General features: G+C 42.4%; 2 protein-coding genes and 1 pseudogene across 3 annotated transcripts in view; 2 read left to right on the top strand and 1 right to left on the bottom strand.

Annotated features, from left to right (window-relative positions):
* Window positions 1-12,020, top strand: part of LOC118377190 (fibroblast growth factor 8b-like) — a 33,498-nt gene extending 21,478 nt beyond the window's left edge. The window contains exons 5-7 of the mRNA XM_052503285.1: window positions 7,502-7,691; window positions 9,978-10,084; window positions 10,454-12,020. Coding sequence (XP_052359245.1) covers window positions 7,502-7,691; window positions 9,978-10,084; window positions 10,454-10,747 — 591 coding nt within the window. The 3' untranslated portion in view covers window positions 10,748-12,020. The remainder of the gene's footprint in view (window positions 1-7,501; window positions 7,692-9,977; window positions 10,085-10,453) is intronic.
* Window positions 12,021-15,115: 3,095 nt separating this feature from the next.
* On the bottom strand, window positions 15,116-19,535 carry LOC118383241 (protein DPCD-like). 2 transcript variants are annotated; one of them, XM_052503256.1, is made up of 6 exons: window positions 19,483-19,535; window positions 18,275-18,355; window positions 18,025-18,149; window positions 17,670-17,803; window positions 17,200-17,302; window positions 15,116-15,749 (listed from the first exon to the last, which is right to left on the bottom strand). In XM_052503256.1, exons 1-6 carry the CDS (start codon window positions 19,499-19,501, stop codon window positions 15,645-15,647), a joined length of 567 nt encoding a protein of 188 aa, XP_052359216.1. In that variant the 5' UTR covers window positions 19,502-19,535; the 3' UTR covers window positions 15,116-15,644. The 2 variants fall into 2 exon arrangements, with proteins under 2 accessions (XP_052359216.1, XP_052359215.1); XM_052503255.1 differs by lacking the exon at window positions 19,483-19,535 and adding an exon at window positions 18,589-18,751.
* LOC118377188 (DNA polymerase lambda-like) lies at window positions 18,820-26,541 on the top strand (annotated as a pseudogene).
* The last annotated feature ends 96 nt before the right edge of the window (window positions 26,542-26,637 follow it).

Genomic DNA, 26,637 nt, shown 5'->3' on the forward strand with positions numbered 1-26,637 from the left:
TGAAACAACCACTAACCTCCGTTACTAAACAACCTCTAACCTGAAGTAAGAAACAACCTCAAACCTGCAGTATGAAACAACCACTAACCTCCAGTATGAAACAACCTGTAACCTCCATTATGAAACAACCACTAACCTCCAATATGAAACAACCTCTAACCTGAATTAACAAACAATCTCTAACCTACAGTATGAAAAATCACCAACCTGAAGTAAGAAACAACCACCAAACTCCAGTATGAAACAACCACTAACCTCCAGTATGAAACAACCTCTAACCTGAATTAAGAAACAATCTCTAACCTACAGTATGAAAAATCACCAACCTGAAGTAAGAAACAACCACCAAACTCCAGTATGAAACAACCACTAACCTCCAGTATGAAACAACCTCTAACCTGAAGTAAGAAACAACCTCTAACCTGCAGTATGAAACAACCACTAACCTCCAGTATGAAACAACCTCTAACCTGAAGTAAGAAACAACCTCTAACCTGCAGTATGAAACAACCACTAACCTCCAGTATGAAACAACCACTAACCTCCACAATGAAACAACCACTAACCTCCAGTATGAAACAACCACTAACCTCCAGTATGAAACAACCACTAAACTCGAGTGTGAAACAACCGCTAACCTCCAGTATGAAACAACCTCTAACCTGAAGTAAGAAACAACCTCTAACCTCCAGTATGAAACAACCACTAACCTCCAGTATGAAACAACCACTAACCTGCACAATGAAACAACCACTAACCTCCAGTATGAAACAACCACTAACCTCCAGTATGAAACAACCACTAAACTCGAGTGTGAAACAACCGCTAACCTCCAGTATGAAACAACCTCTAACCTGAATTAAGAAACAATCTCTAACCTACAGTATGAAAAATCACCAACCTGAAGTAAGAAACAACCACCAAACTCCAGTATGAAACAACCACTAACCTCCAGTATGAAACAACCTCTAACCTGAAGTAAGAAACAACCTCTAACCTGCAGTATGAAACAACCACTAACCTCCAGTATGAAACAACCTCTAACCTGAATTAAGAAACAATCTCTAACCTACAGTATGAAAAATCACCAACCTGAAGTAAGAAACAACCTCTAACCTCCATTATGAAACAACTACTAACCTCCAGTATGAAACGACCACTGACCTCCACTATGAAACAACCGCTAACCTGCAATATGAAACAACCACTAACCTCCAGTATGAAACAACCACTAACCTGCACAATGAAACAACCACTAACCTCCAGTATGAAACAACCACTAACCTCCAGTATGAAACAACCTCTAACCTCCATTATGAAACAACTACTAACCTCCAGTATGAAACGACCACTGACCTCCACTATGAAACAACCGCTAACCTGCAATATGAAACAACCACTAACCTGCACAAGGAAACAACCACTAACCTCCAGTATGAAACAACCACTAAACTCGAGTGTGAAACAACCGCTAACCTCCAGTATGAAACAACCAATAACCACCAGTATGAAACAACAACTAACCTCCAGCATGAAACAACAACTAACCTCCAGTATGAAACAACCACTAACCTGCACAATGAAACAACCACTCACCTCCAGAATGAAACAACCACTAACCTCCAGTATGAAACAACCTCCAACCTCCATTATGAAACAACCACTCACCTCCAGAATGAAACAACCACTAACCTCCAGTATGAAACAACCTCCAACCTCCATTATGAAACAACTACTAACCTTCAGTATGAAACAACCACTAACCTCCACTATGAAACAACCACTAACCTGCAATATGAAGAAATCACTAACCTGAAGTAAGAAACAACCACTAACCTCCAGAATGAAACAACCACGAACCTCCAGTATGAAACAACCTCCAACCTCCATTATGAAACAACTACTAACCTCCACTATGAAACAACCACTAACCTCCACTATAAAACAACCTCCAACCTCCATTATGAAACAACTACTAACCTCCATTATGAAACAACCACTAACCTCCAGTATGAAACAACCTCCAACCTCCATTATGAAACAACTACTAACCTCCAGTATGAAACAACCACTAACCTCCACTATGAAACAACCACTAACCTGCAATATGAACAAATCACTAACCTGAAGTAAGAAACAACCACTAACCTCCAGTATGAAACAACCACTAACCTCCATTATGAAACAACAACTAACGTCCAGTATGAAACAACCACTAACCTCCAGTATGAAACAACCACTAACCTCCATTATGAAACAACAACTAACGTCCAGTATGAAACAACCAAAAACCTGCACAATGAAACAACCACTAACCTTCAGTATGAAACAACCACTAAACTCGAGTGTGAAACGACCGCTAACCTCAAGTATGAAACAACCACTAACCTCCAGTACTAAACATCCACTAACCTCCAGTACTGGACAACCTCTAACCTGAAGTAAGAAACAATCTCTAACCTGCAGTATCAAACAACCACTAACCTCCAGTATGAAACAACCACTAACCTCCAGTATGAAACAACCTAACCTGAAGTAAGAAACAACCTCTAACCTGAAGTAAGAAACAACCACTAAACTCCAGTATGAAACAACCTCTAACCTCCATTATGAAACAACTACTAACCTCCAGTATGAAACGACCACTGACCTCCACTATGAAACAACCGCTAACCTGCAATATGAAACGACCACTGACCTCCACTATGAAACAACCGCTAACCTGCAACATGAAAAAACCACTAACCTCCAGAATGAAACAACCACTAATCTGCACAATGAAACAACCGCTAACCTCCAGTATGAATAACCACTAACCTCCAGTATGAAACAACCACTAAACTCGAGTGTGAAACAACCGCTAACCTCCAGTATGAAACAACCAATAACCACCAGTATGAAACAACAACTAACCTGAAGTATGAAACAACGAATAACCTGCACTATGAAACAACCACCAACATTCAGTATGAAACTATCACTAACCTCCAGTATGAAACAACCACAAACCTCCAGTATGAAACAACCATTAACCTGCACTATGAAACAACCACTAACCTCCAGTATGAAACAACCACTAACCTGCAGTGTGAAACAACCCCTAACCTGAGGAATGAAACAACAACTAACCTCCATTATGAAACAACCACTATCCTGCAGTATGAAACAACCACTAACCTGAAGAATGAAACAACCATGAATGAAACAACCACTAACCTCCAGCATGAAACAACCACTAACCTGAAGAATGAAACAACCACTTACCTGCATTACAAAACAATCTCTAACAACCAGTATGAAACAAGAAACAACCACTAACCTCCAGTATGAAACAACCTCTAACCTTGAAGTATGAAACAAGAAACAACCACTAACCTCCAGTAAGTAACAACCACAAGACTGCAGTATGAAACAACCTCTAACCTGCAGTATGGAACAACCACCAACATTCAGTATGAAACAACCACAAACCTCCAGTATGAAACAACCACTACCCTCCAGTGTGAAACAACCACTAACATCCAGTATGAAACAACCTGTAAACTGAAGTAAGAAAGAACCACTAACCTTCATTATAAAACAACCACTAACCTGCAGTATGAAACGTCTTCTAATATCCAATATGAAACAATCCATAACCGTGAAGTAAGAAACAACCACTAACCTACAGTATGAAACAACCACCAATATGCAATATGAAACAACCACCAATATGCAGAAGGAGACAACAACAAACCTGCAGTATGAATCAACCACTAACCTCTAGTATAACACATCCACCACCATTAGAAATTAAACAACCACTATCCTCCAGTATGAAACAACAACTAAACTGCAGTATGAAACAACCACTAACTCCAGTATGAAAAATCCTTTAACCTGCAGTATGAAACAACCACTAACCTCCAGTATGAAACAACCACCACTATACAGTATGAAACAACTACTAACCTGCAGTATGAATCAACCACCAGCCTCTAGTATTAAACAACCACTATTCTCCAGTATGAAACAACCACTAACCTCCAGTATGAAACAACCTCTAACCTACAGTATGAAACAACCACTATCCTCCAGTATGAAACAACCACCAATATGCAGTATGAACCAACCAGCAACCTGCAGTATGAAACGACCACTAACCTCCTGTACGACACAACCACCAACATTCAATATGACACATCCACCAACTCCCAGTATGAAACAACCACAAAACTGCAGTATGATACAACCACTAACCTGCAGTATGAAACAATCACTAACCTGTAGTATGAAACAACCTCTAACCTGTAGTATGAAACAACCTCTAACCTGCAGTATGAAACAACCTCTAACCTGCAGTATGAAACAACCTCTAACCTGTAGTATGAAACAACCTCTAACCTGCAGTATGAAACAACATCTAACCTGCTGTATGAAACAACCACTAACCTCCAGTATGAAACAGACGAAAGCCCATCAAATTGAGTGCACTGAGTTCTATCAGACAGGTAGTTAGCAAACCATGCAACTGCATGCTCCGAAAGACCTACACTCAACAATCTCTGCCTTGGTATGGCATTATTAACTGTATCAAAAGCCTTAGAGAGATCAATCAAAAGTGAACACAGTGCTGTTTTTTGTCAATGGCTTCAGTGATATCATTTAAAACCTTCATGGCTGCTCTAATTGTGCTATGCTTCTTCCTGAAGCCCGATTGGTACATTGATAAAATAGAGTTAGTAAATAAAAACTATTTTAGCTGTTCACTTACAAGGATTTCAAGTATTTTCATCAGGGGTGACAGCTTTGAGATTGGCCTATAATTATTTAAAAGAGTTGGATCTCCCCCTTTTAAAAGTGGTAGGACAAATGCTGATTTCCAGATCTTTGGAATTTCATTACATTCCAGGGTTAGATTGAACAGATATGTAAGTGGTTCAGCTTTGAAATCAGTTGCCAGATTTAAAAAGCAGGGATCCAAAAGATCAGGACCTGCAGGCTTTCTCTGATCTAAGGATTTCAGGGCTTTATGTACCACCTGCACTAAGAATGGCAAAAAGCTTGACCAGCTCTCAGTGGTTCATCCACACAGGGTTGTACAGAGACAGAGGACACTGGTTCATCCACACAGGGATGTACAGAGACAGAGGACACTGGTTCATCCACACAGGGTTGTACAGAGACAGAGGACACTGGTTCATCCACACAGGGTTGTACAGAGACAGAGGACACTGGTTCATCCACACAGGGTTGTACAGAGACAGAGGACACTGGTTCATCCACACAGGGTTGTACAGAGACAGAGGACACCGAATCAAACAGCCTACCAGATTATACAAAGTACTCATTGAAACAATTCAGCATTTCAGTTTTGTCATATATAACAACAGAGTCCTTCAAAACACCTCTAACCTCCAGTATGAAACAACCACTAACCTGCAGTATGAAACAACCACTAACCTGCAGTAGGGAAAGAGGTTAATGTAGCTGTATATTTTCTTAAGTAGATTCCAGGGAACAGAGGCTTTGTTTCCTTGCTATTCTCTTGTGATTAGTTGACAAATAATTGTTCATGTTTTATCTATCAAGAATTGAGCTGAAACATTCATGTTTGATAACTTGTGAAATCGGGAACAATCCCAGCACTGGAAGTAGCCTATTAAGGCACAAAGCCTAGTCAATGAATGTGCCTGATATTTGTGAAATACCTCAACATGGTCAGGTGTCAATCAATACATGCCACTTTCAGTCCTCCTCAGCCTGTTACTATCTCCCACCAAAGGCTCCGCCTGCACTCTGCAAGGATATTGCCTTTCCCGCAAGTGAAAGTATTTAAATGATGAGGGCAGGAGCCGCTGTATTCTGAAGAAAACCGGACCACAAGAAACACACGTGTGGGAGGTTGACATTGGAGCCCCGCTATACCGACCATCTAACAGCGTTTCTTTGAGAGGCAAACATCACCAGTGGCTGTAAATACATATAACTATACATTTCGCTACCATTTTTAATTCATGTCTATGCAAGATTCACCTTTGTATTTCTTATTGGATGGACATGCATCTCCTTCCTCACTGTCGCGCGTAAAATATGCATACAAATAGGCTAATCTCCATGCGCGTAATAACTCCATCCCACCAGTGCATACGGATGTATTACAATTCCACGAAAGCAACCGGGATATACATTATCTCTACTAAGCAACATCAAAGAAGACCTTGAATTCTGCAGAGGAGGGATGATTGACACGAGGGGGAATTGACCGACTGGTGGAATAACGGTGGTCGCTTGATCACAGTGCGATCTCTGTCCCTGGGACTTGTAATTCTGGATGGCCCCCTGAACGTCTTTAAATCGTCCCGGAACGTTTTATTGTGAATACTGTCAATGAGTGAATGTGAATCCTACCTGGAACATTGGACCGAACCTTCAGTTGTTTCTGGATCTCCATCGTCCGGCTATCAATTTATAAGCTGTAACAGGAGGGAGATCAAATCCATGCTGAAATTCCCGCTGGGAAGGACTGTTATTTCCCAGAGAACTCATGTGGAATTGGAATAGTGGAATTCATGAAGAAATATTTGACTTATTTCAATATGAGGCTTAGAACATCGAGATTAGGCTACCTGTGAGTTATTATACTACTGAACGGAACTGATGATTTAAGGAATTGGCAATATAGGCCTATAGAGTTACTTGACATATTTGGAAATGTATATGAAACATAAATATGATTATTTTTTTATGTTTCAGGTTACTTCAGTTCTTAGCGCTGTGTTTTTGCACACAGGTACGAACTTGCATGCATTTTTATGAAGTTTGCAGCGCAATGGGCATACAATAACATTTCATAGCCCCTTAAAACGATTTCAGTCCATCAATGCAACTAATTATACCCATTTACAAGCGTTTTTATTCTTATTGATAATAATCCAAATCGTTTGCATATCTGCAATAAAAGTGTAATAACAATGAAAACATTTTATTATGAGCCCTAAGCAGTTGGCAACAAGTCAAACATCTTGAAAAGACGTAAAAGCGAGCCTAAAAGGTAACTGTTAAAACATATGGGGATGGCGTATGGCTGAATTGAAAAATAATCGTTAAGGGATATAGCTAAGGGAGATGGGGGTGAAAGATCATTCGTGGTAAAACAACCTATCATAGGCATGTCATCTCGAGTGAGGACAGCGGACTCGCTGCGTGCATCTCCCCAAACACTCACCGTGCAAGGGCACTTTTTCTCTTCTAAAAAACATGTGCCCGCAATTCCCTTTGAAATGCCTATAGCCTAACTCCATATGAAAAGCATATGATTGGTGTTCATTGAAATATATATATATATGGGTTTTAGCTGGAAAATAACTTGATCTGCTTCTCATTCATTTAGACTGAACATCAATTCGCATTAATTATCGCATTAATTATCAGTTCGGCTATTCTCTCATTTATGTTTTATTTTTTTACTTCAATGCTTTTATTCATGATTTATTTTGTATGTGTTTTTCTTGTTTGATAGAACACAGTGCAGTCCCACTCCACACCTCCTAATTTCAAGCACCATGTGAACGAGCAGTGCCGGTTGTCTGACCGGATGAGCCGCCGGTTGATTCGGACCTACCAGCTCTACAGCCGGACCAGCGGCAAACATGTCCAGGTTCTGGGCAATAAGAAAGTGAATGCCATGGGCGACGACGGAGCTGTGCACGGTAAGAAACGAATAAATCACGCCTAGCACCAAATGGGTGCCTTCAGGTAGACCTAGGCATTTCCGTAATAATTGTAGGCTTATTCCAGATTTTGAAATGACCTAAATCTACTTATGGACACGTCAATTTACAAGACATGTAGGCCTATTGGAGAAGAACAGTAGGTATATTATGAAAATATTACCATTTAAAAAGCAAACAGTTCTATTCAGCATGAAGTTTAGGTTTGAGTAGGAGGCGGGAGGGAGAAAATTCATTCGAAATGGATTCTATAGTATTGTTCTGGACTGGGATTCTCGGGAGAAACCCACTCAGAATATCTGGTAAACACATCAGAACTCGTCTTACTTTCTACCTTACTGAGTAGCTTACCCTCTCAGAAGCGGTTGAAAGAAAGACATATGACTTGCAATTTTCATAACCTTGAGACGCCCTATTTTTTTACCCAAAGTTATTTGAGGCGAATGTGTTTTTATTTAATTCTGTCCCCCATTGGTCTTTGATGGACACATGTCAATGAATATTCAAATACCGAAATATTTAAATGCTATAAATACACAGTAGCTCTCCCAAGTCCATCATTTGAACACAAAATAAATTCATTCATATCTGCTTAAACATACCAAAAAAAAGTACGACATTTTTACATTAGATTTAGTGGTTTAAAATATCAGTGACTGATTGACATTTGCCACGAGAATTACAAAAATGTGATAAATGTCATTGATCAATCAGAATTGTTTTAACTCACTTATGGTGGTGCTGAATGGCCCTTATAGACAATGCATTGTTTTTGGAAGGGTTTGGGTAAACTACATTTCTGCCAAGTGGAACAATTAGCACAACATTTCCCAGGGCAACCGCATCGCACTGTTTCATCCACATGAAGTTAAAAATGTGTATTTCTCAACAGTGGTGGTCTAGACTTATTCATAGGCCTCCTATGCACTATTTGAAAAAAAGTGCTATCGAGACCCTTAAAAGGTTATTCGGCAGTCCCCATTGGAGAACCCTTTTTGGTTGCAGATTGAATCCTTTCGGGTTCCATGTAGAACCCTTTCTACAGAGGTTTCTAGATGTAACCCAAGATGGTTCTACCTGGAACCAAAAGGGCGTATCCTACGGGGACAGTTAAAGAACCATTTTAGAACATTTTTTTTCTTAGAGTACAGCCTGTGGACAAAGTGTACAATATAGACAGCTGTTTTGATTAAATCTATGCTAGGTTGGGATTGTCTGGAAAACATTGTCTGAAATTTAAAGGGAGCAAATTCCTGTCACCAAAGTATTTTTTTGGTCTGTCTAGCCATCTTTCCACCACAACCATCTATTTCTCCCTAAGCCTGCTGCCTGCTTTTTGGAGTGTAATTTAATGAGGAATTTTCACTGCTTTACAACTCAATGTATGACTCAGTTTATAAAGAGCGGTGAAGTCAGCATCTTCATTTGATCCCCACTTTCCTCTCTCTGTTCTTCTTTCTTCATCTCCCTCTCCCTCAAACACACACACACACACACACACACACACACACACACACACACACACACACACACACACACACACACACACACACACACACACACACACACACACACACACACACCTCGCCTTGGCTCGAGCGTGCATGTCCTAAGTGGGTGTCACTCTTGTAGCAGGCCCAAATCTGACCACTGCTCGGTGCTTTTGTGGCTGTGTCGCTGACCGCTATGTTCTCTCACTCCTCGTTCCTCCTTCCTCCCCATCATCTAAGTGGAACGTAGCGCGGCATTTTATAGCCGTTCAGTGACAATGGCTCAGTGCGAAGGCAAAGCCACTTGCTGCTATTCTAAAAGACTTGAGTGTTTTTTGCCAATGTTTCGAATTTAATTTATGTTTGAATGTTTTGCCATATATACAATACTTGTCTCCCCGCTGCATGCAAGATTGATGCCATGATAACGAGTAGTAGAACTCTGCTAAAGTCATCATAATATAACACATAACTTAAGGTTATTAGATCGAGGTTAAATGTAGTCGTCTGAACCAGTCATGACAATAACTTTACACCCTTTCTGATGTCATCACGTCAATACTACTGGGCCGGCATAGTCTCACAGTCTTCAAGTTCAACTCAGTCTCAAATGATACCGCTATTGGATTATTTTTCACAAAGGTTTTAGCTCAAAGTTACAAATGCATATCGTGTTCACAAAATAGAATAACCTCATAAGCTTGAGAATCATTGTGCATTGTATCTGAGCTGAATAAAGTTCATTAAGAATATGATGTGTTTTGTGTTTTTCTAGCCAAACTTGTGGTGGAGACGGACACGTTTGGTAGTCGTATTCGGATCAAAGGGGCAAAGACGGGCTACTACATCTGCATGAACAAGACGGGGAAATTGATTGGCAAGGTAAATATTAGATTTATTTATTAATCCTTTATTTAGGGAAGTCACATTGAAATGTACATCTCTTTTCATGTGAGCCCTGGAGGTTGGTTGAGTTCAATAAATTCGGTCATCATTTTGACTGTGACCATGAGCACAAAGTTTCAGGGAAAAGTTATGTCTGTCCTGTGTAAGGCTCTTCACTTGAGTTATGACCAGAAAAGCCCTTGTAGGGAGTTGGGACATGATTTGGAAAGAAACTTGAAGGATTGATAGGACATTTACTTGTCAAAACAATATTTTAACATCCTCAGAGACTGACCCCCTAAATCATTCCGTCATTCTGTCTTTCACCCTCACCCTCACACCCACCCCCTCCTCTCTCTCTAACAGCGGAAGGGGCGTGGTAAAGACTGCATCTTCACGGAGATCGTTCTGGAGAACAACTACACTGCTCTCCAGAACGCTAAATATGAGGGCTGGTACATGGCCTTCACGCGTAAAGGAAGGCCCCGCAAGGCCTCCAGGACCAAGCAACACCAGAGGGAGGCCCACTTCATGAAACGCCAGCCCAAGGGCCACCTCCTGGGTGACACCCAGCCCTTTGATGTCCTCCCCCTCCCCGTGGTCCCCTTCCACCCCCGGAGGACTAAACATACCCATCACCACAGCTCAGGGGCCCACTGAGGAAAGAACAGACGAAGAAGAAGAGGAAGCATAGGGAGGGAGGGGAACACACCAAACTAAAATACCACTACCACATTTCTGCTCCTTGCAAGGACTCCTTTTTGTTGTGTTTTGTACTGGATTGTGTCTAAAAAACAATGAGTAGACGATCTAATCTGCTACGTCAGGCCGAGGTTTATTCGTAGGAAAGAGTTTTTATAACCAGAGGACGATTTTAGTGCTCAAGCACTCGATGAGATTTGAATGAATGAAAGGACATCTTGGGCTTAGTGATAACCCTACACAGCTATAAAGAGAGGATGTTATGAGAGAGAAATAATGAATACAGATTACATGGCAGCTATCTTTGGATCATCATGTGGTTGCATCAACTAAATAACAGTGAATACATGTAAAACACATTATTTAGCATTTAGGAGGCCATTTTCGTTCATCTGTTTTCTACATATATGAATATATTTTTAATTGGAAGATTTGTAAAATACATTTAAATAATGGAAATATTTATTGTAGAGTGTGTATTAAAATCACAAAAGAAGTTTGAGTTAATGCGCCGTTTCTAACCATTTTTATAGCTGGGTCACTTTGGGGTCCCAAAAGGTTCTAACGTTGCCTAAAAAACTGGAGCCCCAGATAACTGATGGGCAATATCTGTGACAGGCTACTGCAATTCAATGTGCTCAGCAAGTGAGACTTGGGCCTGAATAGTTGGGGCTATGCATTAAAAGCAGATGAGGTCAGCCCACAATTTTGTTTCGAGACAAAGGTTACCACCATGTAGTTGCATTTCTCACGATCACACACCGTAACCCTGTGGTCAAATGGGCCCTTTGTGGCCCTCATATAAAAGGACATGTGATACAATAGTGGGTTCGAATAATAACACGAGGAGGGGTCAGTTATCAAAAAGAAGCTAGTCTCACAGGAGGGAGGGAGGGAGGGAGGGAAAGCGAAAGAGCACCGGGGCTCAGTGTGGCAAAATGTGGCACCGGCTGAAAGAAGGGGAATGGCTGGGAAGAGGCGTTCGGGAATGAAAGGACGTGGCAGAAAGAAACCCTCCTCTCTTTCCCAGGAGCAACTGAGCATGACCGGCAGAGGCCAAATGACAGGGGGAAGAAGACCCGTTCGGCCTGGCAACACAACAGAATCGGATGACAGGGAAGAAGACCCGGTCGGCCTGGCTGCACCACAGAATCAGATGACGGGGAAGAAGACCCGGTCGGCCTGGCTACACCACAGAATCAGATGACGGGGAAGAAGACCCGGTCGGCCTGGCTACACCACAGAATCAGATGACGGGGAAGAAGACCCGGTCGGCCTGGCTGCACCACAGAATCAGATGACGGGGAAGAAGACCCGGTCGGCCTGGCTGCACAACAGAATCAGATGACGGGGAAGAAGACCCGGACGGCCTGGCTGCACAACAGAATCAGATGACGGGGAAGAAGACCCGGTCGGCCTGGCTACACCACAGAATCAGATGACGGGGAAGAAGACCCGGACGGCCTGGCTACACCACAGAATCAGATGACGGGGAAGAAGACCCGGACGGCCTGGCTACACAACAGAATCAGATGACGGGGAAGAAGACCCGGACGGCCTGGCTGCACAACAGAATCAGATGACAGGGAAGAAGACCCGGTCGGCCTGGCTGCACCACAGAATCAGATGACGGGGAAGAAGACCCGGTCGGCCTGGCTGCACAACAGAATCAGATGACGGGGAAGAAGACCCGGTCGGCCTGGCTGCACCACAGAATCAGATGACGGGGAAGAAGACCCGGTCGGCCTGGCTGCACCACAGAATCAGATGACGGGGAAGAAGACCCGGTCGGCCTGGCTGCACAACAGAATCAGATGACGGGGAAGAAGACCCGGACGGCCTGGCTGCACAACAGAATCAGATGACGGGGAAGAAGACCCGGACGGCCTGGCTACACCACAGAATCAGATGACGGGGAAGAAGACCCGGACGGCCTGGCTACACCACAGAATCAGATGACGGGGAAGAAGACCCGGACGGCCTGGCTACACCACAGAATCAGATGACGGGGAAGAAGACCCGGACGGCCTGGCTGCACAACAGAATCAGATGACGGGGAAGAAGACCCGGTCGGCCTGGCTGCACCACAGAATCAGATGACGGGGAAGAAGACCCGGACGGCCTGGCTGCACAACAGAATCAGATGACGGGGAAGAAGACCCGGACGGCCTGGCTGCACCACAGAATCAGATGATGGGGAAGAAGACCCGGACGGCCTGGCTGCACCACAGAATCAGATGATGGGGAAGAAGACCCGGACGGCCTGGCTGCACAACAGAATCAGATGATGGGGAAGAAGACCCGGACGGCCTGGCTACACAACAGAATCAGATGACGGGGAAGAAGACCCGGACGGCCTGGCTACACCACAGAATCAGATGACGGGGAAGAAGACCCGGACGGCCTGGCTACACAACAGAATCAGATGACGGGGAAGAAGACCCGGACGGCCTGGCTACACAACAGAATCAGATGACGGGGAAGAAGACCCGGACGGCCTGGCTACACAACAGAATCAGATGACGGGGAAGAAGACCCGGACGGCCTGGCTGCACAACAGAATCAGATGACGGGGAAGAAGACCCGGACGGCCTGGCTACACAACAGAATCAGATGACGGGGAAGAAGACCCGGACGGCCTGGCTACACCACAGAATCAGATGACGGGGAAGAAGACCCGGACGGCCTGGCTACACAACAGAATCAGATGATGGGGAAGAAGACCCGGACGGCCTGGCTGCACAACAGAATCAGATGATGGGGAAGAAGACCCGGACGGCCTGGCTGCACCACAGAATCAGATGATGGGGAAGAAGACCCGGACGGCCTGGCTGCACAACAGAATCAGATGATGGGGAAGAAGACCCGGACAGCCTGGCTGCACAACAGAATCAGATGATGGGGAAGAAGACCCGGACGGCCTGGCTGCACCACAGAATCAGAGCAGACCCTCTCTCTCTCGCTCTATTCCCTTCCTCTCTCTTTCTGACTGTTTGAAGTCTAGATGTCCTATTGGTTGTTTGCTAAAGGTCGGATTCTAAATATGCCGAATGGTTTTTCAGTATAGCTAAGCGCTAAGCGCCGCCAGCTTTGAGGGCTTGCAAACAAATGAACAACTAAAAGCTGTGATCAAAAAGGTTCCATAAATCTGACAGAGTAAAAACTGAACTTTCAGTGTTATTATTGTTACTCCTATTGAGAAATGAATGGCTATCCTCATGGCTACTAGGACACGTTGTGCACTTTAATTGAAGCATTATCCTGCTCTGCCAAGTGAGAAAAGACAGCAGTGTACGCAAATCACCCTCCAAATGGTCGTTTCATTCCGTGTCCAAGATTTGATTTGGACAACACAAAGTCAAAGCAATCCAACAGCAACTCTTGATTTGAGAAATTACTTGAGAATTTATTTCTCAGATCTTATGCTTTGGTTGGATCTGGTTCCCAAATCCCATGACATATCTCCTCCCCTTTAGGAACTACGCAAAGCACAATAGTGAGTGACCTGTGGTTTAGTCGCTGTGTTTAGCCCTTGTACTGCTCACTTGGTTAGGCACATAGAGTCCCAGAAATGCAAGGAATCACCACTAGGTTAGAGGAATCTATATTTAAATGAAATTGTTCCTTTTTTTTTGCAGCATTGTTTTCTTTTCACGCAGCATCTATGTTTTGTTTTGAACTGCTCTCGGTCAGCTGCTATGGCAATAACACATTGTGTTAAAAAGTAAATCAGTAAAACTTCACTTGTTTTCGTTTCATTCAATCAAACTTTGATGGTCAAATGTCAGTCGTATTAGCTTAGTCAGATATGTCTTGATACTCATCTCCCTAGAGTTTGTTGGTCAACGTTAGCAAGCATTCAGTCAGATAACGTTTCTCATTGTGGCTCACCGTGGTACTCGAGTTACAAAAGAGACTACAACCTTTTCCCACTTTGCAGTAATTCAGTACTACTGTCATGCAAGAACCTATATTTACAAAGAAGCATACGACTTGTTCACTTCCCAGTAATATAGTGCTTCTGTCATCCAAGCTCCATACCTATCCTTGGCTATCCCCAGTCTTGGGGTTTGCGAGAGGACTTGTTGGAGGACTCTGGGCCAGTAAAGTGACCCCCTGGAGGACAGGGCGAGGCTCAGGGGACCAGTAAGACCTGCTAGTACTGGCTAGCTCGGTCATAATGGCTTTCAGGGTGGCCTACTCTGGGCTGCACAATCATGAGCATAAGGGTAATCAGTTAACACAAATGGGACGTGCTTGTAAGGGCGACCCCGTCGAGAACAGTGTGTGTGTGTTTATGTGTGTGGAAAGAATAGGGAAAAGGCATTGTGTGTTAAAGTGTTTTACAAGGGAAGGAGACCAAGAATTGTGGGAGGGGGATGAACTCTCTGCGTTTGGACTATTTTAACAACTAATAGTTTGCATAGTCGAGGGAAAGGAGAGATGTAGAGACAGTTAACAATGTTATGGAATTGTATTAATCTTCAAAGGACAACATCACGTAATGAACCCAAGTGTTCGTATCTCGACAACAACAATTCAGAACTTTTTACAGAGCAGCAGTGACATTTCTCAATACCTTTTTGACAGAACACTTATAAGTGTTCCATCAAAAACTAACAAATTTAAACAAGTAACTATGTTTGTAATTCACTGTCTCAATCCCACATCCCCCCGCCCCGACCGCAATAAACACAATGGAAAGTATGGACAAGGCACTGTGCAAAAATGTTCAAATAGTGGAATCCCATTGAGAACCAGAAATCAGAGTAGAAAACATACAGGATACTGCATCACCAGTGCAAATCAAAAACAACTTGTTTGAGTGACACCCCCTCAGATCCACACTGGGACTTCATTGTGTTTTGCAGTCGACGTCCCCTTCACTGGTTCCCTTCAGTTTCTTCACCTCCCGGAGTAGCTCGTGCTCAAGGGTTAATATCTCCTTAGGCTTCTTGTACTGGAAAGGAAAGGCAGAATAGGTCATTACCTCAACAGAAACCCATTTCCCTTCCATGTACATCCTGTAGTGTAATGTTTGACCGAAAGTGGAATAACACAGAGGCTTCTTATTCCCTATATAGTTCCCTCTGTCCCACAGTCACCCATGTAGTAGTGGATGACAGTATGGACTGTGACAGGGCTCTCAGGCTGCTCAAAGTGGACAGGTTGCCCTCTGGAGTTTATCTGTTGAAGTGCACCTGGCTTATGCATCAGTGAGCAGAGACTGCTGGATAAAGCAGACTACAGCCTACTCGACCCAGACAAAGACATCGAAACTACAAAGGATGGTGTCAAAGAAGACGTACTCAACAAAATCCCACTCCCAGCCACACAGGACATGAAGCAGCCGATCTCTGATGAAACAAAACCAGATGAGACTGAAGGTTGACGACCACATAACCATTAACCCTGTCACAGCATGATAGCTTATTCTGGCCCTAATTATACACTTCATTACTTCATTACTTCATGTATCCATAGGTCCAAGACACTAAAGATGACTCAAAGACGAATATGGCGTCTCCCAGAGCGATCTGGAGGCTCTGATCAATGGCTTGCACCCCAAGGACGAGACCCCCAGTCCTGCCACTGCCCCCTCAGACCCCCAACAGAAGCCTCTCTCAGGGAAGTGGGTGTGTGCCCAGTCCTCCCAGTCCAAGGTTGACAACCACATCAAGCACATCACAGATAAACTGGAGGTGCTGGCCAAGGCCTACACGCACCAGGGGGACAGATGGAGAGCGCTGGGCTACTCCAAAGCCGTCAACCCCCTCAAGAGCTACCACAAGCCTATCACGTCCTATGAGGTAGGTTATTTAGTCCCATATCTGCATAGTTGGGGATTATGGTCGGCCATTTTGTATTTGTGTCGGCATAATTCATTGCTGAAAGGCAGAATATGTCATTACCTCTACAGAAACCCATTTCCCTTCCACGTACATCCTGTAGTGTAATGTTTGACCTAAAGTGGGATAACAGAGGCTTCTTATTCCCTATATAGTGCACTACTTTCGACCAGAGTCGGGCTCAAAAGTAGTGCAATATATAGGGAATAGGGTGCCAATTTTAACAAACACAAGGAATAAGAAATCGAATAGTACAGAGAAACCGATTATGATAGGTATACACATAAAGCAATGGTCGATCTCTTCATCAGATACTTAGTAGGCTATCCTAATGTTTGTTCTAAGTAATTCAATGATTCCCTTGAGTTTATAGGCGTGTTCTGATACAAGTGAGACGAATACAAAAATAGAGTTTCAATCTAGTCTCCAGTATCAACTTATAGTTTGCCTATCAGTCTCTGTATATTGGATATAAGACTTGCAGTGTAAAATCACCCAAGGTGGGATTTGAGAAGTACTGTAGTTGGTTTGTTAGTTGTTGTTGTTGTCAGGAGTACTTACACTGACGATTAACGTGTTATTGGCATGGGTGACGTTGAGCGCGGAACTATCCAATGGCAGCTGGCTTCGGTCCAGATCAGGAACATTAAACTTCTTGTAGTACCTGCAAAGGATCAACACACCACAGTGAGAAAAGGGTTTCTTGAAGGCAAGAGATCAATATTTTTGTCAACAGTGCCACCTATAGGAGAGCCAGCCTCACTTACATATGCGGAACTGTAACAAGCACTGACAAAGAAAATAAAATAAAATATAGGATGCCTTCTCCATTGTGAAGATGTTACAACTGTATAAATTATATAGACTTTGAATGTGGTATCACTTTTCAGGGACCTGTAGTTAACAATATTTAAAGTTATATAGGCCTAGCAGTTTATCAGTAGATTTCTTAGGAGGGGAAACATAACTGTATGCATAACTAGTAAAGCCATTTTGGCATGAGAGTGGAATAGAGGCTATTCGGATGTTACTTTTTGTTATTCGTTCGTATGATGCAGCATCGTTGATCAGGCTCCACTGAAATGTTGTAGACCTCTTTGGGGTACGGAAGGTTCCGGACTCTCCACTGGAAACTGGTCTTTGTGTCTTTGCGCATAAATACAGGCTGAGGAAATACAAAAGAGCATTGTACTGTTAAATGCATACTGTTTGATTGACAATTAATTGAATAGTGAAATGATGAAAATGAAGTTAATTCCAGGATCGTAAAAGTATTAGTTGACACATTTGGATGAGTACTGTTGGTGATAGTGAACGAGAATCAATTAGCAATTTAGATCATGGCCTGAAATATAACAGATGTAAATATTGTATAATACAACTCACGTTTGAACAGTTTTCCTTGATAACATCTGATTCCAAACAGGCTACAGTAGATGGGACTGGCTCTCCAACTTCTATCTCCCATGGTCCCTGTCCCTTCAAGGTGCTTTTCAAACGCCACTTTCGTACTGCAAAGTAAGAATAGATGTAAGTAACAACAGCTGAGAGTGGAAATAATATAATGCACAGGAAGCAATGTAGCTAATGCAGGATACTTTTTTAGAAGATGTTGTCTAATCTGAAACAAGCTTACCAATGAGCTCATCTGTTGTCAAGTCATATTCTTCTGCCATTTCTTTCCCATCTGCAAAGAGATAGTGTATCTTCCTTTTCCCTGGAAAGAGGTTTGTAAAGCACCAATAGAAATGCATTTAAATGTGAACTAGCTAGCTGTCATCTTTGCTAAACAGATTTGCTAGGCAAAGTGAAGGTTAGTGGTAGTTCGCAGCTAATGCTAGCGAGCTTATAATGGACACTGACGTCTTACTAGATGAATGTAAGGGTAAATGTTGTGATACAAAACACAATAATGATGATAACTTGTCTGCATCTCTCTGTTTCACTCACCATCGTGTATTAACGCGGTTTTCGTGGATGCTTTTAGGAGAGCTGTCCAGCTCTGCACAGCCATATTGCAAAAAACGGACACTTCCGAAACATCACGTGTAGCCACGGCAACGGAGGTCATCGTGAAACGTTTAATTATTTTTTCCTTTTTTAAAACTCCATAATCTGTCCAAAACATGTTTACATTTACTCAAGAAATAATACATAATCTTTTACAATATTTTCTCGAAAAATATGTAACTTTGTCGTGCAAGAACTAAAAATAGGTCGATAACGTACCGGAAGTTTAATTATTTTTAAACCATCTGCATTGTCACATTGGTTTGTGTTTTGGTCATCCAAAGGGGTAAAACATATGTATTTTCAAGAGTTTATCGACCAATGATAGTGAATTAGTTTAATAAATATATAACGTAACATATTTCAGTGGAGTGAGTGAATCCCAGCTGTTCAAAACAGTTAAATGCCGTTGTTGTTGTCTGCTTGCTAGCTAACTTAGCTAGTCAGCTAAAGTTAGCTAGCTAGCCAGTGTCAGCTGTCACATTCTGTTCTATATTTTTCAGAGCTCCCCTTTCCCTGGCGAAATGTCTGCCTACGGAATTATGAAAGCTTTCCCCAAAGTGAAGAGAGCAGGGGCACGCGAGGGAAAGGATTCCCCCCCACCAAAGAGGAAGTCTGATGAAACTGTACCTGTTACAGGTGTGGGCCGTGTTTGAGAGCATCACATTCGTAATGCATTTTGGACAAATTGTGACTGATTGAAAGATCTACAAATAATAACGATTTTATAACGGTAGATCAGTCAGCAGTCGATGTTGAACAAGCCCTGTGTGTGTGTAAAACTACTTTTTCACAATCCCATTTCAGGGAGTGCTTTCCAGGGCGTCACCGTACACATATTACCAGCCGGCATCGGGAGCGTCAGATCTTCCAGAAACAGATTGTCCAGAATGGAGGCCAAACGGAGAGTTCCCTCTGTCCCACAGTCACCTATGTAGTAGTGGATGACAGTATGGACTGTGACAGGGCTCTCAGGCTGCTCAAAGTGGACAGGTTGCCCTCTGGAGTTTATCTGTTGAAGTGCACCTGACTTATGCATCAGTGAGCAGAGACTGCTGGATAAAGCAGACTACAGCCTACTCGACAAAGACATCAAAACTACAAAGGATGGTGTCAAAGAAGACGTACTCAACAAAATCCCACTCCCAGCCACACAGGACATGAAGCAGCCGATCTCTGATGAAACAAAACCAGATGAGACTGAAGGTTGACGACCACATAACCATTAACCCTGTCACAGCATGATAGCTTATTCTGGCCCTAATTATACACTTCATGTATCCATAGGTCCAAGACACTAAAGATGACTTCAAAGAAGAATATGGCGTCTCCCAGAGCGATCTGGAGGCTCTGATCAATGGCTTGCACCCCAAGGACGAGACCCCCAGTCCTGCCACTGCCCCCTCAGACCCCCAACAGAAGCCTCTCTCAGGGAAGTGGGTGTGTGCCCAGTCCTCCCAGTCCAAGGTTGACAACCACATCAAGCACATCACCGATAAACTGGAGGTGCTGGCCAAGGCCTACACTCACCAGGGGGACAGATGGAGAGCGCTGGGCTACTCCAAACCCGTCAACGCCCTCAAGAGCTACCACAAGCCTATCACGTCCTATGAGGTAGGTTATTTAGTCCCATATCTGTATAGTTGGTGATTATGGTCAGCCATTTTGTATTTGTGTCAGCATAATTCATTGCTGTCTCTCTATTCGCACAATTGCAAACATTGTGAAATGTGGTTGGTTGGTTTACGCAACTGCATCCCTGTTATTGACAAGATGGATGCATAAATTGATTGCTGCTGGTTCAATTTCAGGTGTCCTGAAAGGAGCCCTTAAAGGCCCAGTGCAGTAAAAATGCTGTTTTACTGTGTTTTGTATCATATTGTACAACAGCTGATGAAGTCGTTGAGGAAATGCTTCCTTTTAAATCAATGAACGCTGCGTGTTACGTCAAGCTCAAGAATCAACTTCATTCTTTCTTGCGAATTGAAATAATGAGAAATAGTTGATTATTGTTGCATATGGCCTCAGCTATACACCGATGGTTATTTTACATAGATTTATGAAGTTACGAAGCTGCTACTACTAGCTACATTGACTATCTAGAAAGTTGTAAAATTAGAGGATCATTTAGTTCAACCACTAGTACCTGCAAAAAACTGAGCAAAAGCTATTGTACTTATGCATAATCAATTAATATGGTATAGTTTAGTAGGAAAAATAGAATACAGACACTCCCGCTCTGCTCCTCCGCTCTCAAAACACCGTGCTCTGTGTAGCAAGTAAAACGTCACATTGATGAGATGCTGATGGAAAAGCAACTTGACGTGTATAGTGGAGTTAGTGTGACTATGTGATCAATGTTATTTCCTGATAGTTGCTTCATTTGTTGAAAACACAATCTACACAGGACCTTCTAATCAGCATGTTTTGCATGGTTTGAGAAGTTTTTTTAAACAAGGTTGTGCTGCTGAGTACCGGCGGGGGAGGCCTGGAGGAGGGTAGTGCCTCCCCGTTTGAACTTTGCGTTTTTTAACACCTGTAACTGCCATTTCTTGCAATATAAATACAAAAATCACAGTAATTAAAGTAGCAAAAATAAAATATGCTGGCACAGCTGCTCTCTTCCATTATTTGGGGAAAAACCTGGGTGGAGTTTCAGCATGGTAAATTAGTTAGTAGACCAGTAACATAGTTCCAAACCTCTCTGCCAATAACAGCTATTTTTCTGTTTTTCCCTCCCCACTGTGACAGTCCTTGCTAAATTATTGCTTCAGAAAATTTAGTTTTTTTGCTTAAAAGCTATTTTTGTTGATTTTTGACCATTTGAATGGAAAACTATTAGAGTAAGGTACATTTTCTATCCAGAAAGATTTTATATTAGTATTAAAATGGCTGCAGTGGGCCTTTTAACTCCTTGTAATGGACTAAACCATGTGACTAAACCATGCCTCAAATTTCAGGAGGCCTGTAAGATCCAGGGCATTGGCAAGAAGATGGCTGACAAGGTCATGGAGATCATGGAGAGTGGGCACCTCCGTAAGATAGATCACTTGGGAGAGGCAGTGCCAGTACTGGAGATGTTCACCAATATCTGGGGGGCAGGGGCCAAGACTGCCCAGCTTTGGTACACACAGGTTAGATGGATTGATCTTAGAGGGTGTTGGTTGTCACACAGTCAGTCTCTCTGTCTGTGTGTCTCTCTTTCTCGCTCTCTGATTTTGCATGCAACACTGCTATGCCTGTGTAAGATTTGTTATTTTTGTATTGTGGAGCGTGCAGTTATTTTAGTGTTTGATGGTGTGATACAAATCGATTTGACATGAGATTAAAAAATATATATTTTCCATTTTAGGGGTTCCGCACTTTGGAGGACATCCGCACCAAGGCCAATCTGAACCACAGCCAAATAATTGGACTCAAACACTACGACGACTTTCTGGACCGGATGCCCAGAGAAGAGGCAGCCGCCATTGAAGAAACGGTAACACATCTCCCTCTTATTGTCTCAAGCACCCAAATTAAAGGTCAATCAATGTTAAAATGTAACCTTCAAACATTATATTAGTTATAGACTAAACAGGCCTCTTCTTCCCACTTCATCTAGTGGGGTTAAGAGAGTTTCTTTAGAAAAGTGTCTCCAGTCCAGTACTCTAACCCCCTTGCGAACAAGAGATCTTATAAAGTGAAATGCTACGGGACCTCAAAGTCAAGTTCAGATGTTTTAAGTTTGCCTTGGCCCCTAAGCAGACTGTCAGTCCAGTTCTCCTAGCCTGGTCTGTGTGTGATGGAGAAAGCAGACATCCCACTCTCTGTCAGAGTCCTGCCGGCCGCATCCCAAAGGGGGGGAACTCACTCTTAGAAACTTGGCGCATCATATGTCAGCAGATACCAGGGCTGTGTTTCATTCCAGAAAGGTGTTTCCTCCCCCTCTGCCTCCGTTCACTCCCTTTCATGTATCTAAGATAACTGGGTGGGTGTAAAGCAAAAACTCATCTAGATTGCGCCCATAAAGGTAGAGGACTCATCATGGATATAACCCGTTTTAGCATGGGCTTCCACCACTTTAAAGTAGTCAACTGCGTGGGGAGTCCTGTGAGTTGGGTGCAATCAGCCAATGAAGAAGAAAATGGACTACATTTAAATGGAGATAGCTCCATGCTGTCGCATGTATAATTGCACAGATACAAAGATGAGTCCTCTATCTAACTCTGATTCTGCCTTATTGCTTTCACCAGTCCAGTCCTATCAGATCTGTGAAGGGGAGGGAACGTAATCCTGGAATGAAACGCGGCCCTGGTCACTGGGAGCACCGGGTACAAAGCCAGTTGTTTTCATATAGTATTACTTGGATATCCTTGTTGCTTTCGTGGCTGCCAGATACAAAGTGCAGATTAGAAAGATGACTATAGCATGTGTCCTTTTGACTTGTGGCTTGTCAAAATAATAGGTAGTGTCGTCAAAATATATCTGGCCTGCTTGAATACGGCAAATGCTTACCTGTTGACCGGCAAGGCTTTATGAAAATACACCATTTTCTTTTCTAATTTCAAGTAGGTAATATAAATACAACTTGAGGACTCATCTTGAAAATTCAACACGTGTACAGCATGTTATTTTGAGTCCAAATATGAACAAGAAACAAACCAAACGTTTTGTTATAATGAAGGCCCCTGAGAGAAAATTACTGGGGAAAACTTTGAAACATAGTCTAGAACCCATAACCATTCATGATAAATACATTGTATGCAAAGTGGTCCTCCCCACTACTGGTCTGGGATCCAAGCTGAATTGCTCTTTTTCACAGTTGTTTTTTAACTGAGCCAATAGTGAAACACAATAGTGTATCAGAATAACAATAGGGAAACAACTATTCAACTTGGATTCCCAGGCTACCCCCCCACCGCAGATTTGACTGTATTTTAAGCAATCAAAATGTCCCTGTCCTAGCCCCCACCATATATTGTATCCCAAACAGTAACATTTTTCACTGTATGTGAAACGAAGTTAATTCAGTGTGGTCTAGATTTGGGCGTTTTATGCTTAAATTGAATATTGTGACATTGATGACATATCATGATGTGCAAGACTATACTCTAATTTGAGCTTTACAAATCAAAACTATGCCGTTTTATCAGTTAGGTTGTATCAATATGTTGAAAATGTAGTCTAAATGAATGGATTAAGCCTTATTTTATTTTATTTTTTTTGCCATAAAATGAATATTTAATGAGAATGCGACTATAATATCGTAAATAAGCACAAACATGGCCCAGACTGGAATAATTCAGTCATTAACCCGTTACACTTGTGAATTGGCCTGTTTGGATTGGGCTAAATTTAAATGCTTTTTACAGAAGAAATATGAAAAGCACATGCATAACCATGGTAGCAATTGAAAGGGAACAGTTTGGAGATTGTGAAAATGATTAGACCAAAGGTGAGCACACAACATTTCACCTGACACAAGACTGAATCCAAACATTACACTGTTGATTTTATGTGCATTTTACATTTACTGTGCTTTTCACCGCATTTGTTTGATAACGAAATCTGAAAATACTCTGGATACATTCTGTAACATAATATCCCGCATTTTTCGGGAATAGTGTTAAGTGTAACATAAGACAAAACAATTACCAGTGTTTGAGTGAGAGGACTAACTAGTGTCTCCAGTTGCCACACACCTATCCAAAGTGTGCACAGTTCCTAAGCAATTTCAATGCACTTTTATGAATCAAAGAAGTCTTCAACTGTAAGGTACTTAAAAAAATATGTTTTTACCTCTCCTAGCTGTAACATTGAGAAACTAGAGCAAGCACACTTGTAGTTGTTTAGTTTAAAACACATCCTTGCATTCCCGCCATCACACAATTTACTGTTGCTGTTTACACAATCCCAAAACAGTCTATCATAATTCACAATCTGGGTCAGGTGGGCATGATTTGAAAGCTTGCTCTATTGGCAACATGACTAGCTAAGTTATAAGTTAAGCTTTCACCAGGTCATTCAGAGAAACGGATTGTAATTTTGGTGCGCATAGAAAGGAGTCATGAGTGCTTTCAGGTGGCAAATTATCTTCAGAATTACAAACAGGCTCATTCTGTTCAGAACAACCCAGGGTATGTCGCCATGTCATCTTGTAACATCAAACATAGTGATCATAAACGCTGACACTGTATATGCCATGAGTTTTATGATTTGGAAATGTGAAGTGCACATTTGGACTCACGGGTGTTTGGCTTGTGTGACATCAAAGTGGTATTTATTATAATAATCCTCATCGTCTCATCTTTCAAAGTACATAGAGCCCTCTTAACTTACAGCATTAACCTCACTAAGAGAACAAAAAAAAAAAAATCACATTTTGCCCAAGTACTGGGAGAGATGTGGGGCAACTTCTTAACGCGCGCGGTGCTCGAGTTCAGAACGGCTGTCAGTCCAAACCCATACAGCGCTGTGAAGCGCAGAGCCTGAGCTCTGATGTCATGAATTACTGTATAGCTACTACGTCCCAATTTAGGCACTTATTAGTGCCCAAATCTGCCATTTTCAACACCTATACATATGGGTATAGGTACGAGTGTAAAAGGCTACCAACTCAAAACAATTATTGGATATTGCGAACTGTAACTTTGTTCCTCTCAAGTTGTGCATGTACAGTATCTATATGTGAAGGAGGCAGCCCTGTTATTCCATGACAAACGGTAACATATCCCTGTCCTTTTCTACTGTATAGGTGAAGGAGGCAGCTCAGTTCCTGGACCCTGGCCTGTGGTTCGTACCGCCGGGGGAAGGACACGTGTGGAGATGTTGACGTCCTCATCTCTCACCCAGATGGGAAGTCCCACCGGGGTGTCTTTAGCAAAGTGTTACAGAGCCTCCACCAGAGCGGTAGGAGGACACGTCCAAATACAGGGCATTTGATTTATTAACTGTCGGTGAATTCCCAAACCAATTATAGCTACATTAATAGTTTTTCTCTCTTGTATTGACAATTCATCTTCTTTCAACATGATATTATTCATCATTTATTTGTTCATTTAAAGTATTTAATAGTGGGATAAGCTGAGAGGATCATAATTCACTAGGCATGATCGTTTGTGTTTTCTTTTTCAAAAAAATGTATTACAGTGTGCCCTAATGAATACGACCCAGTTCTTGTTCATTCTTTTTTAATTATTCAGGCTTCCTGACGGACGACCTAGTGAGCCATGAGGAGAGTGGCGAGCATAAGAAGTACATGGGTGTGTGTCATCTGCCAGGACCTGGCCGGCTCCACCACCGCCTCGACATCATTGTGGTGCCCTACGGTGAGTTTGCCTGCTCCCTCATGTGCTTCATCCGGCTCGGCACATTTTAACCGCTCTATGAGGGCATTGGCCAAGACAAAACGCATGAGCCTATCAGAGCACTCATTGAACAGGGACATGTTGAGACAAGGAAGTTTGAAGGTGTATGGGGGGACACCACGACCCACGCTCACTGAGAAGGAAATCTTCACCCATCTGGGAATACCTTTCAGGGAACCTCAGGAAAGAGACTGGTGACTGGTGATGTTAATGCTTTTAACACTGGTGGTATTTTTTTACAGAAAAATTCTGATGATGATAGTGGTGAGGTGAAGATCACGCTTATGTATGCATATTTCAGACAGTGTCATATGTGTCAACTGTGATTTTAGACTTGAATTGTATGATAATCTCATTTTACAGAAGGAAAATCACTTAAGATGCATGGTGACTGCTTGGTATGAATATAATGGTGACTACAGAAATATTAAACATTACTTTTAACAATCACTTAGGTAATCCTTGTTTTTACAACTTTGTTGTGTTTATTATTGCTTTATTACTACAAAGAATTGAATATTAAACCACTGTTCTTTTTCATTCATGCCTGTCCTCGCTCTCAAATATTATTGGCTGAGGTAAGAGCCAGCTGGCTATTTTTGCTTCACCATAGGTCAGCCTGCAAAGTGACTGATGGTAA

This window comes from Oncorhynchus keta, unplaced genomic scaffold, assembly GCF_023373465.1.
Source record: "Oncorhynchus keta strain PuntledgeMale-10-30-2019 unplaced genomic scaffold, Oket_V2 Un_contig_1690_pilon_pilon, whole genome shotgun sequence".
In the NCBI taxonomy this organism is placed as follows: domain Eukaryota; kingdom Metazoa; phylum Chordata; class Actinopteri; order Salmoniformes; family Salmonidae; genus Oncorhynchus; species Oncorhynchus keta.